Source organism: Cajanus cajan, chromosome 5, assembly GCF_000230855.2.
Source record: "Cajanus cajan strain Asha chromosome 5, NIPB_CcT2T_4, whole genome shotgun sequence".
NCBI classification, from domain to species: domain Eukaryota; kingdom Viridiplantae; phylum Streptophyta; class Magnoliopsida; order Fabales; family Fabaceae; genus Cajanus; species Cajanus cajan.
The window spans coordinates 45,068,463-45,084,067 of record NC_138521.1 but is presented as its reverse complement, the minus strand read 5'-3'; the positions used below and the strand labels follow the sequence as shown (position 1 = coordinate 45,084,067).

Here is a 15,605-nt window from a genome sequence, read left to right as displayed (position 1 = left end):
ACCTCAAGATCAATCCAAAAAGTATGGAAGAAGAGAACTCCAAAACTCCACACTGCTACACCTAAACGAATTGAGTAATTGGACTCAAGTCTTTAAGCACCTGAATTCATCAACAAGATAACACAATAAGATTAAGGAGGGAGTGAAGGAAGATTTAGAGAAAAGAGAAGTTTACATACCATAACCCTTCTTTACAGAACTTTCTCTCTATATTTTTGAGAACTTGAATTTATGAAACTTTAATCTAAATATAAACACTTTTCCTATTAGGGTTAAACTGGTCTATTACTCAAAAAATCTCCTAACATTAATAAAATTCATTAGAAATTATCGAATTCTAAAATTCTTCAACACAAAACAACTCAACTTAATAACACTAAAATAATTTAAAATAATTATAACACTTTACAATTTACATAATTAGTGTTCAAAAAATTAATAATTTTTTAAGAAGTTTAATAAAAATATAATTACTAAAATTTTAACCCCCAAATTAGGTGATTATATATATGCATGTGAAGCAAGAATTTAAATTCCTTCTCCAACTCCGTTCATCTACCATGACCCTCCAAGCTGATTCAGCAGCAGCAGCAGAGCCACAACCACCGGATTCCGCAACAACCAACGGCGTCTCCACCACCGCTGACGAAACCCCACAGCCACCGTCATCACCTCCTCCTCCGCCATCGCGTCCGACCCCGCCGCCAGAGCTGCGCGTCCCAATATGGTGGCCGGAGAACGGGAACCTGAGCATGGAATGGATAGAGAACCTGATGTCGTGCTTCGATTGGTCTTCGCGGAACCTCCCTCCGTCGGAGTTCCCCTCGGCTCTCCCCGTCCACGTCTTCGACTCTCTCATCCTCATCGCCTCCAAGATTCTCCACAAGGAGCCCAATTGCGTCACCATAGACCCCTTCCGCCCTAGCCCCGACGATTCCTCTTCCTCCTCCTCCGCCGCCTCCGTCGTCGTCGTCGGCGACGTTCACGGCCAATTGCACGATCTGCTTTTCCTCCTCCGAGATGCCGGGTTCCCCTCCCGAGATCGAATCTTCGTCTTCAACGGCGATTACGTGGATCGAGGAGCTTGGGGCCTTGAAACCTTCTTACTCTTGTTGGCTTGGAAGGTAAACATGTACAGTTTTTTGTTAAGTATCTCTATACGCACTTGATTCAGTTTGAGAGCATTTTGTGTGTTTTGAATTTGTATGCTATTAGTATGCTACTGTGCTACATCAATTTATTTGATCAAATGCGCTACACTTTGTTGAACAGTTTGTACTTGTATAGATGTAGATGCTGTTTTCCTATAATTCGAGAGATTAGTCTCTGCATGAAATAATTCGGGTTAACCCAAAAGTATAATTAAAAAATGATAGTCCTAATGTATTTTTGCTAAAATATGTATATAATGTGATTTAGATTTGTTTTGTTATTATTTAAATTCACTCACAGTGTAAAAGTTCATTCGATCACAGAATAAGTTTGTTGAGTTTTATAATGAAAATCTTAAGACTCAACCCAAGGATGATTTCAGATTGATTGACAATGTAAAGATCTTGATGCATGAAAATTAAACTCATTATTTTCTAGAAAAGAATGGCTTGTAAGGTGAATTTTCAAACTTTTCAATCATTTTCTAGTTTTAATTTTTTCATTCGATGAAATTGAAGTTTCAGTTTTTGGATTCTGTTGTCTCTGCTTTTAATGCTTTCCATGAACATTCACACTTGAGTCAGTTCAAAAGCTTTTTGTGTTTGTTGAATTTTGTGGTATTAATGTAACAGCTTTAATGGTTAATGTGCAGAGTTTATGTAAATCATGTGCCACACTTTGTTTTACAGTTTATACAGATAGATGCTAGTATGCCACTGCTTTGATTGTCTTAATTTTTTATGCTAATTTGTCTTAGTAGTGTAGCTGACCTCATTTGGTGGGATAAGGCTTTTGTTTGACTGAAAGATTTAATTGCTCGAAATATGGTTATTCCCTTATGAACATTGAGGAAGGGGGTAATTTTTTTTATATACTTTTATGATATTGATAGCACGATAATTACTGTGTCAGGTATTCATGCCACATAACATATATATGTTACGAGGGAATCATGAATCAAAATACTGTACATCAGTTTATGGTTTTGAGAAAGAAGTAATGGTAAAGTATGGTGATAAAGGTAAGCATGTGTACCGGAAATGTTTGGGGTGCTTTGAAGGTCTTCCTTTGGCTTCTATTATAGCTGGGTGTGTATACACAGCTCATGGAGGACTTTTCCGCAGTGTAACTGTGACACCATCAAAGAGGTTTAAAGGAAAGAAGAACCGGAAGATTAATGTTAACCATGATAGCAAAATTCTATCTCTAGGTTCCTTGGAAGAATTGTCTAAGGCTCGTAGATCAGTGCTGGATCCTCCTTGGGAAGGCCCAAACTTGATTCCTGGTGATGTTTTGTGGTCCGATCCATCAAAAACTCCTGGTCTTGCTCCAAACAAAGAAAGAGGCATTGGCTTGTTGTGGGGTCCTGATTGTACTGAAGAATTTTTGAAGAAGTACCAACTGAAGGTAATAAAATAAGTTTACTTCATAATTTTATAGTGATGCATTTGATTGTCTTGATGGATTATCTCAAATCGTTATATTATTTCTAAGTTGTTATTATCTATAAGAAATTTTATCATATCATATTTCTGAGAGAAGAATTATTTGTTGTACATTGATATCATGAGTGCATGTATCCTCTTTTACCAGCTTCAGACTTTTGCTTAACATGATATTGAAGTGAACACACGATAAAAAAAAAATCTAGGGAAAAAGGAATGGTAAATCAAGTGGTTAGATATTGATAGCTACTATTTCAGATAACTTTCAAAGAGAGGGGAAATAAAAGGAGTAAAACCCCGAAAAGTAAAAGTAAGTTTGTTGTTAAATATGTACTTGGGACCTTCGGTGGCTGAATAATTTACTTTTATTTACTGTACTAGCCAATAATGATACTGATTGAAACCTAAGTTTAATGCAGTGTATTTGATGCAGTCAGGGAATTCGTTTAGGTTTAGATTAGATGGAAAGGGAAATTATAAAAATAGGATAGGTAGGACAGAGGGATGAAGAGTTTTTGTGGTAGGAGTCCACCTCTTTGGTGAGAAATCTGATATGATCAGAATGAATTGTAATCTTAACTTGTTTACAAATAGAAATTTAATTCTTAGGGGAAAAGAACACCAAAAGATAGCTTTTTGAATATACTTCACTTGGTACTAGTTACTGATTTCTTAATTCTGTTGAAGTTACATAGAAGATATTTATTTTTATAGATCCGATATGTATCTAAAACTAACTAGGCCCTTAAGTGGCTTAGTTGATGACTTTTGGACTTTCTATAATTATTTGCCTATCGCCCTAATTGCAAGATTGGACTTTTCTTGGCCAAGTTAACTTGTAAAATCAATAGAAAAATGACTCTTCAGTAGCTAAAATATCTAACACAACCAATACAAATTTAAGCATCAGCTACTGAAAATCTTGATGAACATGAAAATAATGCACCTTTGCTCTCCATCAGTTATTCTTTGAATCAGTGTAAACCAACTGGACACGTAAGTATGTAACAGGTTATCAAGTTGAGTTGATATTTATATATGTTATTATGTTATGTTATTGACATATTGCTAAAGCCAAGTACATCATGGTGGAAAAGTATCAAAGCTTTGAAGCACTAACACTAAAGAAAGCAAGTTTGGTCTGTGTTTCACATGTATTCCATCCTTTGGTATTTGAAACTACCTTTGAACAGTAATTTTCAGATTAAATTAGTAGATAGTTTGCATCAATTGTACACTTTATAAACATAAACGTGAGTCAAATAGATTTTTATTATTATTGTATATGTTGATTATTTTATGCTTATATAATCACTTTATTTGTTATTTATATAACTTTTTGCCCTTATTTTTTTAAGATTTTCATTGTGCTCTCCATGTTCACTTATTTGCTTCACAATTCAAGCTTTACTTAGTGTCTAACTACTGATTTAGCTTGTTTATATGAGCAATCAGATGTACATGTTACTCTGAACCTTAATGTTTAATAAACTACATAATGACTAAATGCTCTGAGTGCTTACCTACTATTTTGTCTCATGGTTCTGCAATATTCTATGTTCTTATGTTGCTTCTTTGTATATACGGTATGATACATAATTTCTTGTATATCTTGGTAACTCGTGTTTAGGATTATTTCTGATATATGGATTGTCACTTATATTTTTAATTTTCAGTTGGTCATCAGGTCACATGAAGGTCCTGATGCTAGGGAAAAAAGGGATGGTTTTGGTGGAATGGATGAAGGTTACACTATTGATCATATTGTAGATTCTGGAAAGCTGGTTACTGTGTTTAGTGCTCCAGATTACCCACAATTTCAGGTTTGTTAATAATTGTCTTGGCTACACATGGTCTATACTCCAATCTTTTCCTTATGTATCAGGGCTTTTTACTGGTTACATACTGCAAGCCTCAACAGAATTTGCTGATGTTAAAATCTTTGTTTTGGGCAGGGGAGGGGGTGTGTGTGTGTTAAGGGATAGTATCATTCATAGGTTGAGTGGGTAAAAATATAAAACCACACATGTTACTTGCCAATTGCCATTCTCCTTTTAAAAGCTGACTGTATTTGTATGATATATATAATATTAATATATAATTAGGAACAATAACGACTAATATTAAATTAAATACAAAACTTAGGTGTAGTTCCTTAGGTACGATTGGTGTTGTTCTCCAAACAGTGTTGAGTTTTACTTCGGTAGTATATGTAAATATATATTAATGAGATCTACATTAAATACAAGTGCATAATGTTGATGTAAAACTCCAACACTTATTGGAGAACAACACCAACTGCACCTAAAGAATTGTACCTAAGTTTTGTCCTTCAATTAATTATGGAAGTTGATCCTTTGCCCAGTGGTAAGTTTTTACTGCATTGTGACTTAGTTGCCCAGGTTCTGGTTGTGGAAACAAGCTTTTTGTCTTGTGGGATAAAGGTTGAATATATCTGACCCTCTCCAAACCCCACACTATTGGGAGCCTCATACTCTAGGAGTCTAGCTTACCCTTAAATTTCTTGAAATGCTTTGTTGATGTTTTCATTCCATTCGTTTGTCATTTATATGTTAACAAGAGCGTTTTAGCAATCTAGAAAATATATATCAGCTCTTATAGGAAAAAGGTGACCACTATCACCTTAAAATTGTGTTAACTTGTAAAATTGTGTGGTCATTGGTTGTATAATCTGCCATTGGCAATCCCAAACTCAGGAAACCTCTTATTTTATTTTATTTTTTAATTGGTGGGATTACCAAGTAAACTAAGTAGGTTTTTGTGATCCCTATAAATTTCATGTTGATTGTTGATCCATTTTTTAATCTGAACCCAAAATTCCATGGGCCCTTTTTTACCCAGTTCCACAAAAACCCTAGACAAAAAAGTTTTGGCTTTTTCACTTTTTGGTTTGTTTCAGTTGCGTCTCTCTTCTGGTTCTTTTTGGTGCATCACTGTCACTGCCTCATGTCTCATCCCCTTTGTTCTGTTTCGTGGTTCTGCCTTGTACATCTGCCTCTTATCTCTTCTCTCATCTCCTTCATTTTGTTGGTCTGCTTCTTTTTCACTCTCTCTGCCTTGTTTATTCTGCCACACATGCCTAAGTTTGGCTCAGTCTCTCTGTTCCTCTGTCTTTGTTCTGCTGTTTCTCCACTAAAATTGGCTTCAAAAGCTAGTTGTGATGCAGTTAGTTCAAACTCAGTAATGCTGGCACTGCTAGCTCTGGTGCTAATCCTGTATTTAGTGTCTTTTAAATTGCCAAGGAATGCTCCAGGGGACAAGAGTGAGGTGGCATGGAAACATGGGATTTCAGTTGAAGACAGTAGAAAGATTCAATGCAAATGTTGTTCAAAGGTAGTAACAGGAGATGCTTATCAGTTGAAGCATCACTTGTTTCAAACAAATAAGGAAGTTGAACCTTGCAAAGCTGTTATTGATGATGTGAGCAAGGAAATGTGGGACATTGTCTATGGTGAGAAAGCAAAACTAAGCAAAAAGTGAAGTTCAGGTAGAATCTATAACGGGATCTTGAAACTAGTGTAAAAAGAAGAAAAAACAATGAGGTGGTTGATGTTGGAAGTTAGGAAATATTTAGTAAAATGGGTATGAGTTCACCCAAGCCATAGTCATGGCTCGTATATGAGGAATGTAAGAGGGGAAACTTGTCAAGCAATTGTGAGATATTTCTACAATGATGCCATATCAATCATTCAATGTGGCAAGAGGTGAAGAAATTCATATTCTGTGTTAATTAATTGTTAAACATGGCCAAGGATTTTACCCACCATCCTATCACGAGATTAAAGTGAGGTATTTGAAGGAAGAAATAGAGTTTTGACAATGGTGATTTTGCAAGAACGTAAAGCTCAATGAAAGAAACTTGGGTGCCCATAATAATTGATTGGTGGATAGACAAGATGGGGAAAGTATTGAATTTCTTGGTGAATAGCCTTGAAGGAACGGTATTTTTGAGGTCTATTGATGTTTCCAAAATAGAGAGAAGAAAACAGCACAAAGTATGTAAGATTCTTGATGGTGTTGTTGAAGAGATTGAGGAAGAAAATGTAGTTCACATTGTGACGGACAACGCAATAAATTACAAAGTTGTTGGGGGAAATGTTGATGCATTGTAATTTAGAGAAGAAAAGATCTTTATTTTTGTTCATTGATCAGAATTACATGAGGGGATTATATAGACAGAAATGATTAGAAGCAATCCTAATCACCCTGATTACAAAATAAATGTAAAGGTAAGAAAAATGCACCTAGTGTTTTTGCCACCCTTAATAGTACCAAATTACTCTCCCTTCTATTCTATGTGCAACCCAGCAAAATGTAGTGACTATTTATTGTCTATTTACATAATACTATAAGAGATTATATTTTCCAATAATATTGATATTAGTAACAGGATCGCAAAATTTGTCAAGAGGAACCTCACTTGGCAAATTGTTGCGATAAGTTATTTTTTCCAATATCGATATTATTAGATTTTATAATATCTTACTGTATTATGTCAATAGACAGTAAATAATCATTACACTAGAAGGGAGAGTAATCTAGTACTATTAAGGGTGGCAAAAACACTAGGTGCATTGGAGAAGAAAATACAAGAGAATCAAATCAGATTTGAATAATCTGATATTGATCCTATCTAACTAAATCTCGCATAATAAAAGAGAATAAAATCAAATTAGAGTAAGCAATCAAATCAGAGTAAGCCCGATTTTGATCTTAACTACCCAAATTTACAATTAAATGAAAGTATATTCAGCTGTTAACACCCCCCTCAAGTTGGTGTGTAGATGTCTAACATGTCTAACTTGACAAAGAATTCAAAATTAGGTCTAAACTATCCTTTTGAAAGAATGTTTGCCACTTGTTGTGAAGAAGGAACAAATGGCATGCGAATTTGGCCTGCATCCACATTCTCTTTTATAAAATGCTTGTCAATTTCTACATGCTTGGTTCGATCATGTTGAATTAGATTTTGGAAAATACTAATTGCAGCTTTGTTGTCACAATACAACTTTATGGGTAGAGTTATAGGAAGTTGTAACTCTTCTGTATTCTTCTGTTAAGCCATAGAATTTCACAAACTTGTTGTGCCATTTCCCTATATTCAGGCTCTGCACTACTTCTAGCCACAACATTATGTTTTTTGCTTCTCCAAGTAACCAAAATTTCCCAAATAAATGTACAATAGCCAAATGTTGACTTTCGTTCAATAATGGATCTAACCCAGTCTGCATTAGGGAACACTTACATTCCTTGCTGCCCAATTTTCTTAAAAAATAGCCCTCTTCTTGGAGCACTTTTTAAATAACTCAAGATCCTATAGACTACCTCAAGGTGTTCTTCATGTGGTGAGTGCATGAATTGACTCACTAAACTTAAAAGGGCTATGTCTGGTCATGTATGAGATAGATAAATCAATCTTCTCACTAATCTTTGGTACCAAGTATCTACTGGATCACCTTTCTCTTCACTTCAAAGTTTTTTATTAGGATCTATAGAAGTTTCAGTTGGCTTGCAAACCATCGTCCCAATTTCTTTAAGATGTAAAATATACTTTCTATTTGAGACAACAATTCCTTTCTTTGATCTTGCTACCTCCATCCCCAAAAAATATTTGAAGGATCCAAGGTCTTTAATCTCAAACTCAGCTGCAAAAGAAGCTTTCAACTTATTTATTTCATTAAAATCATCTCCAATAATCACAATGTCATCCACATAAACAATCAAAACAACCATTTTTCCTATAGAAGAATGTTTTACAAACATTTTATGGTCACTTTGGCATGGAACAAATCTTTGCGTCTTAACAAACTGGGCAAATTTCTCAAACCAAGTTCTACGTGACTGTTTCAATCCAAAGAGAGGCTTTTGAAGCCTGCATACTTTTTGATTAAAATGTGATTCAAAACTTGGAGGCGCATCCATATAAACTTCTTCCTCTAAATCCCCATTTAAAAAGACATTCTTTATGTCTAGTTGTTGCAATGGCCAATCTAAATTTGCAGCTAATGAAAAAAGAACTCTGATGGTGTTTAACTTCGCAACAGGAGCAAAGGTTTATGAGTAATCAACACCACAAGTCTAAATAAAACCTTTAGCAACTAACATGGCTTTGTATCTCCCAATAGATCCATTTTCCTCATACTTGATGGTAAACACCCATTTACACTCGACAATTGTCTTTCCTTTGGGCAAGTCAACTTTTTTCCAAGTTTGATTCTTCTCTAGAGATTTCATCTCCTCCAAGACGGCTTCCTTCCACTTAGGAACCCTCGTAGCAGCCTGTATATCTTTTGGAATTTTTGTTTTTCTCATTTATGAAGTAAAAGCTCGAAATGGGGGGATAAGTTTTCATAAAAATTTGAGATAGGATGCTTTGTACACGATCTAATACCCTTTCTAATAGCAATAGGAAGGCCAGAATCATCAAGGACAAATTCAACTATAGTTTGAACAGGTTGGACAAAATTAGAAAAATTGTTACCAGATGGATCATTGGATTCATGGCAGTCTTGAGGATCATTTGGCTCTATTCTTTGATTTTTTTTCTTTCTAGAATAGACAAGATCAAAGTGTGCTACACCCTTATTACCCATTGCAACTGTCTCATTTTGCTTAGTTTCAATCATTTCAGAATTTGACACCACTTGTAAATTTGAAATTTCAGCTTTTGAAATAGTTTCTAAAATGCTGTATTTATTTTGTTGACTTGGTTCACCCTTGTTTTGAGTCTCTAAACTTCCTTCATTATGTATGGAATCAAAAGTTAATAAATCTGAATTTTGTAAAGTTTGTAAGATAGGAAAATCTGAGGTTTGAAAACATTTTTCTCTTTTCTCCCCCTGAAGATGATTTTGGAAAAAAGGAGTCTTTTCAAAAAAGTAACATCCATAAAAACAAAGGTTTTCTTGGAAACATGATCAAATCATTTGTATCCTTTTTGCTCTAGGTTCAATTTTACTTTGATTTGGCTCATGAGTATGCACAAAAGTTGAACACCCAAAAATTCTTAGGGGTAAAGTACAAGAGAGTCTATTATTTGGGAAAAAAGTTGTGAAAACATCAAAAGGAGCATGTGAAATTTGTTTTTTTGAAAATGCTCTCAACTTCACATTTGGTTTTCATCAAGTAAACCCATAGCATTATTTTTTCATTTTCATGAACAAAAACTGAATTGAGACAGCTATCCTGGGTTTTTTCTTTAGAATTAGCTTCATCCTCAAAGAGATAAAGTCCATCAACCTCCTTAGTACTACTAGTCATCCTACCCGAACTCAACTCTTGAAATTTGCAAGTAGAGGAGTCAAAAATAGCCAAAGAATTTTGATCGTGTGTCAATTTACTAATGGACAAAAGGTTACATGACAAATTTGGGACATGGAGGACATTGTGAAGGGTTAAAGATTTAGATATAGGAGTGAAACCAACACTAGCTATAGTAGATAATGTACCATATGCAATTCTAATCATTTTATGACTTGCACAAGGACTATATGTGGAGAACAATTTTGAACAATTTCTCTTGTGGTTAGTAGCTCTAGAATCACCGATCCATGGAGCTTTAGAATTTTGTTTGGCGCTAACAAGGGCATTAGAAAAGGAAATACCTTTTTGGGCTGGAGAAGATGATGACTTAACTGATATTTACAATGAAAAGATGTATAAGTGATCCAATTGTTCCTTTGTTAAAAGAAGTGACTTGGAGTCGCCCTTTTGTCTCATGTTTTCTCCATTTAAGGCTACAAACAATGATGATGCAACTTCATTGCATCTAGAATTTTCAGAAATCATGGTAGGCAAACACAGGATCAGAGCCAAAACTCTGATACCATATAATTTAGAGAAGAAAAAGATTTATTTTTGTACATTTATCAGAATTACATGAGGAGATTATATAGACAAAAATGATTAGAAGAAATCCTAATCACCTTAATTACAAAATAAATGTAAAGATAAGATAAGGAGAAATAATAAAGGAGAATCAAATCAGATTTGAATAATCTGATATTGATCCCATCCAACTAAATCTCCCATAATAAAAGAGAATAAATCAAATCAGAGTAAACCTGATTTTGATCTTAACTACCAAAATTTACAACTAAATAAAAGTTTATTCAATTGTCAATATGCATAAAAGGACAAAATTTTGTTGGACCTCTTTTGCGGCACATTGCATTTATTTGAAAGGTCAGAATCAACATAGTATAAATAAGTGGGGGAAAAAGGCATCATAACACATGGAATACTTAATTAAGCTTAAATTGATAATAACAGATTCATAAGCATAATAAAGTCAATATTTAAACTCCATACAAAATTGAAATAACCAACAAAACAACTTATAAAGTAAAAATACAGTAACAAAACAACATAAACCACCTAGTTTAGACCTCTAATAGACCAACTTTATGGCTCAAATAGATCCTCCAAATTAAAATAATAATCACTTAAGATATCCTTATTTCTTCCATCATCTTCTTCTTGCCCTTCATTAACCATATTAGCAAGATGAGCCCCATCACCAAGAACATCATCCTCATCCTCATTTGGATTTGGAGGATCCAAATCTTTGTTCTCTTCCACTTCTTCGTCATCATTTTCCATAATCCACTCTTCATCGAATGAAAGATCATCAAACAACTCTTCAAATAACTCAATCTTAGACGATCATCTCTAAGCTTGCTTTTTCTTAGGCAGCTTAGCCAATTTTAAATTAGCCATGACAAAAACATCATTCATTGTCTTTTGCTTCAAATGATTTCTTCTCTTTGTGTGGACCTAAAGAAAAATGCAAATTTGGTAATGGGTAACTCTACTACTAACATAATTTACAATTCAAATGAAATCTTAATTATCATCTTCAATGCATTCTAGTTATGCTCACATCCAAAAGAATTGCATGTCAAACATAGGACCTGAATAGCAAACTTTTGGAGCTTTGGATGTTTATCTCCACAAGTCTCCCACCAAGTTGCTAGAGTCTTCTTACCAACTGCCCTAATTGCCATAGGATGACCAAACACCATGTTTTGTGCCTTGAAATCTTCTATTTGAACAGCAATCAACGTTTGATCCTGCACCATCCTTTGTATACATGTAATTAAACTCTCTTTAACTTCCAAATCAACTTTAAAGTTAGAATCATAATGCAATTCAGGATTCAGATAATAGGCCACAACATGCAATGGTCATTGAAGTTGCTTGTCCCATCTTTCATCAATGATATTCCGTAAAGGCTCATAACTAAATAGTAAAGAATAAAATAAATAGAATTAGCGCTTGCTTAATTAGTTAATTGCTTTTGAAACCAAAACCACAAAACAACGTTAATAATAATAGGTACTTTTTTTTACACCATTCAAGTTTTTTTCCATCTTCTCCTTAGCCTGGTCCATTACCTCGTAAATATATCCCATGACTGGTTTGTTATCTGAATCCACCATTCAAAACACTTTAATTAGAGATGCACCCCTTAGACAAATTACCACATTCTTCCAAAACTTGTTATCTAGAACCACATCCCCAATCATCATCCATCCTTTGTATTTGAAAACTTGTCTTTCCATTGCTTGCTTTTGACGATTCTAATCAAAGGTCCTTTATTCTCAAAAAGGCAACCTAAAGCTAAGTAGGATGTTGCAAAGCGAGTTAAGACCCTATTCTCCTTTATTGAAGTGCTGTAGAAGAGAAACAAGATAGCTTCCTAAATAAATATAAATAGTCATTTTCTTCCCTTTGGAATTGTCTCTTGATGAATGGGCATCCTCTTTTCAAAGTCTTCCAACATCAAGTCAATACAATGTGCTGCGTAAGGTGCCCAATACATTTTTGGCCACTTTGCCATCAATATTGCATCAACAGCTTTGTAGTTTGCTGCACTGTCTGTTGCAACATTGCATCAACATTCTCTTCACCAACCTCTAACAATCTTATCTATCATCACAAAGCTCTTATCATCTGTTTCGAATACAACAAATGCATCAATAGATGTAAGAAAAAATTGTTCCCTTTGGACTGTTCACTGGAAAATTTAATATTTTCTTTGTTTGGTCAACAAACTTGAGAAAAAAATGTTCCCTTTGGACTGTTCACTAGAAAATTTAATATTGTCCTCTTGAGTCCACCAATCAGTCATTATGGTGCACCTTGTTCTCTTTCATGCATCTCTATGTGCTTCTAAAGATTGATTTGTAGCCTCAATTTCTTCCTTCAAGTATTTCACTCTAATTCATGGTAAGATGGTTTTTTAAATCCTCGACCATGGTTTGAAACAGGCTTGAGCATAATTGCAAATTCTTCACTCCTTGCCAGCCATATTGAATGGTATGGCTTGATGTAGGAAAACCTTGCAATATATTTACATATTGTCTCGCATATCCTTCTTGAACATGACATTCTTTGTGGCTTGTGTGCATATATACATTTTCCTAAAAATGTATTAAGAGCTACCAATTTTAGTTTTATTATTCTTCCTTTTATCACCAACTTATACGTCCTCTTCATCCTCAAACACATTAGATTTTGTTTTTTTCATCAAATTTTATTGTAAATTATAAACAATATTCCACTTTTTTTTCTTTTTTTTTTTCACTTAATTTGGAACATTCTTGCAAGCTCCAACATCTTTCTATGTTATAGCCAAGTGATAAACCCCTCCTTATAGTACTTTCTGACGGTATTTACATTAAACTTATTTTGATCACTATTAACACATCATATTTACATTAAAGACGGCTGACCACACCACCTGATGTTGTTGTTGACATCTTCAATAATAATAAAAAAATAGACTCTAAAATTGAAATAATAGATGGGAAGCGTGAAATTTAGAAATGGAGACACAAATACAGAGATAAAAAATGGTCCTGAACCACAAAGGTAGAGTCGCAATGGAACAAAATAGTGTAGTGAAATGGGAGATTACCTCGAATGTGGTGGAGAAGTCTAAGGGAAGCAGACAAGGTTGTCAAACTTGAGAATTTATGTAAACTTGTGGAGGTTCCATAAACTCATTTGAGTTTACTTAATATAAAAAACATTAAATATCTATAAATAATATAATATCTAAACATTTCAACTCAATATTAAAGTAAAATAGAAAATTACAATAATAAAGTTGCAAAGTTTAGTAGTAGTACATTACTACTTAATAAGATCAAACTACACCAAATCAATGCATAAAAAATATAAGTACAAGTTCTTAAAGTGACAACATTTAAAAATTAACTTAAATGAGTACTCAAAACCACGGGAATCTTGAACCACGACACCAAGAGAACAACCCCGGAACCACAACAAAGAAGCAATAGAGAACCCTACAAGAATAGAGAACCTTCATGCCGACTAGAACAAAGAATGCTGACCAGAATCCCAACGAGATTTGACGTCGACAAGCATAAGACAAACGTGCAAATAACACCCCATGAGAGCTTATGGTCTCTGCATTTTTGGGTTTAGAGTACAACACACCAAATCGTGCGGGAAACACATTGTGGGAGAAAGAAAAAAACTAACTTGAAACATCCTTTTTTTTGTCATTTTGGGGTCTCATGTAGTCACCATTGTAGACACATTGAATCATGCATACACTTGCAATTGTGATCATGTCTACTACTCAAGCTTGCTTGAGATTACGCAATTCCACTAAAAACGATTTTGTAACCAAGTTAAAAAGGTTGGTGCATCTGAACTTGTAAACTTGGTAGTTTTTATGAGTTAAAACTCGATTTTGACATCCATGGAATTAGTGAACGACTTTGGTAGCTTTAGGGATAGAGCATTGCCCTTACAGTCTTGCAGTTGTGATATGTGAAGAATAAGAAAAGAAAGGTGCGTGCATGGACTGTTCCTGTGCTGAACGTTCATGTCGTGTGATATATTGAATACAAGATAGGTTAAGTTTGGGTTATGGGATGTAGGGGGGGGTGAAATTGTTGAATCAGACGATTCTATGTCCTTACATGCGATTTTGACTACCTTGCATTTATGAGGAAACAATTCCGAAGGATAGGAAAATTGTAACTTAAATTTATTTGGAGACTTCTTTCATTTCATTTCTTTGTTGCAACACTTCACGAAAGGAAAAGATCACACGGACCTGTTATTATGTTCTTGAAGATGTATTATTTGCATAATTTTTTTTTCCTCTTTTTGAGATTTACCCACATAGCTTTACGATTGAATAAAACATAGATAGCAACCACTGGTCAGAGTAAGTTTATGACTAGTTAATATATTTATTCCTTATACAAAATAAAACGAACTGTGTCTGTCACCAGCTATGATAACCCTCCTTTTGGGATTTAGGATTTTAGGACTTTTGCGTTGATTCATTTCAGAAGAAATAATGGTTAATGCAACGACTAAGTTTTGGAATGCAGACGAGTTCAGAGAGGGGCTTTGGCTTTGACTTGTAAATATTAATAATTTTATTTGTTAAATGTTGGACTGTTTTTCATTTTCCTTCAGGCAACGGAGGAGAGGTATAACAACAAAGGTGCCTATGTAGTCCTAGAACCCCCGAATTTTGATAATCCTACATTTCATGGCTTTTCAGCAGTTACTCCAAGGCCGAAGGTAAAACAATCATACTCACCTGAATGTCAATGAATATATGATCGTCTAGATATCTAATGAATTTTCTATACATTGAGGGTATCAGGGACTCTTTGAATTAATGGGTTTAATTACATTATATCTGAAGTTTGTAATAATAAAATTTGTATAAAATTGATAATTGTATGTTGTTCTGTGGGGCAGGTGAATGCCTATTACGATTACGTAGAGGTGATAGACTCCGATGAAGAATTGGACTTGGCTTCCATGGTAACTACTTGAGAAAATTTTGTGAGAAGAAAAGTTGTCAGATTTGTAAAAATTGTATTGTTATTTATTTTTTCGAAATACAGATTTTATCATTAACTTAGATAATTATTAATCATATATCCGATTTATCAAGTTTGTGAAATCAATTGACCCAAAAGTAAGTTA

General features: G+C 34.3%; 1 protein-coding gene across 1 annotated transcript; it reads left to right on the top strand.

The window, feature by feature from the left end:
* Window positions 1-528: 528 nt before the first annotated feature.
* PP7 (serine/threonine phosphatase 7) lies at window positions 529-15,582 on the top strand. Its single transcript, XM_020352648.3, has 5 exons — window positions 529-1,124; window positions 2,065-2,559; window positions 4,274-4,420; window positions 15,084-15,191; window positions 15,375-15,582. Exons 1-5 carry the CDS (start codon window positions 561-563, stop codon window positions 15,450-15,452), a joined length of 1,392 nt encoding a protein of 463 aa, XP_020208237.1. The 5' UTR covers window positions 529-560; the 3' UTR covers window positions 15,453-15,582.
* The last annotated feature ends 23 nt before the right edge of the window (window positions 15,583-15,605 follow it).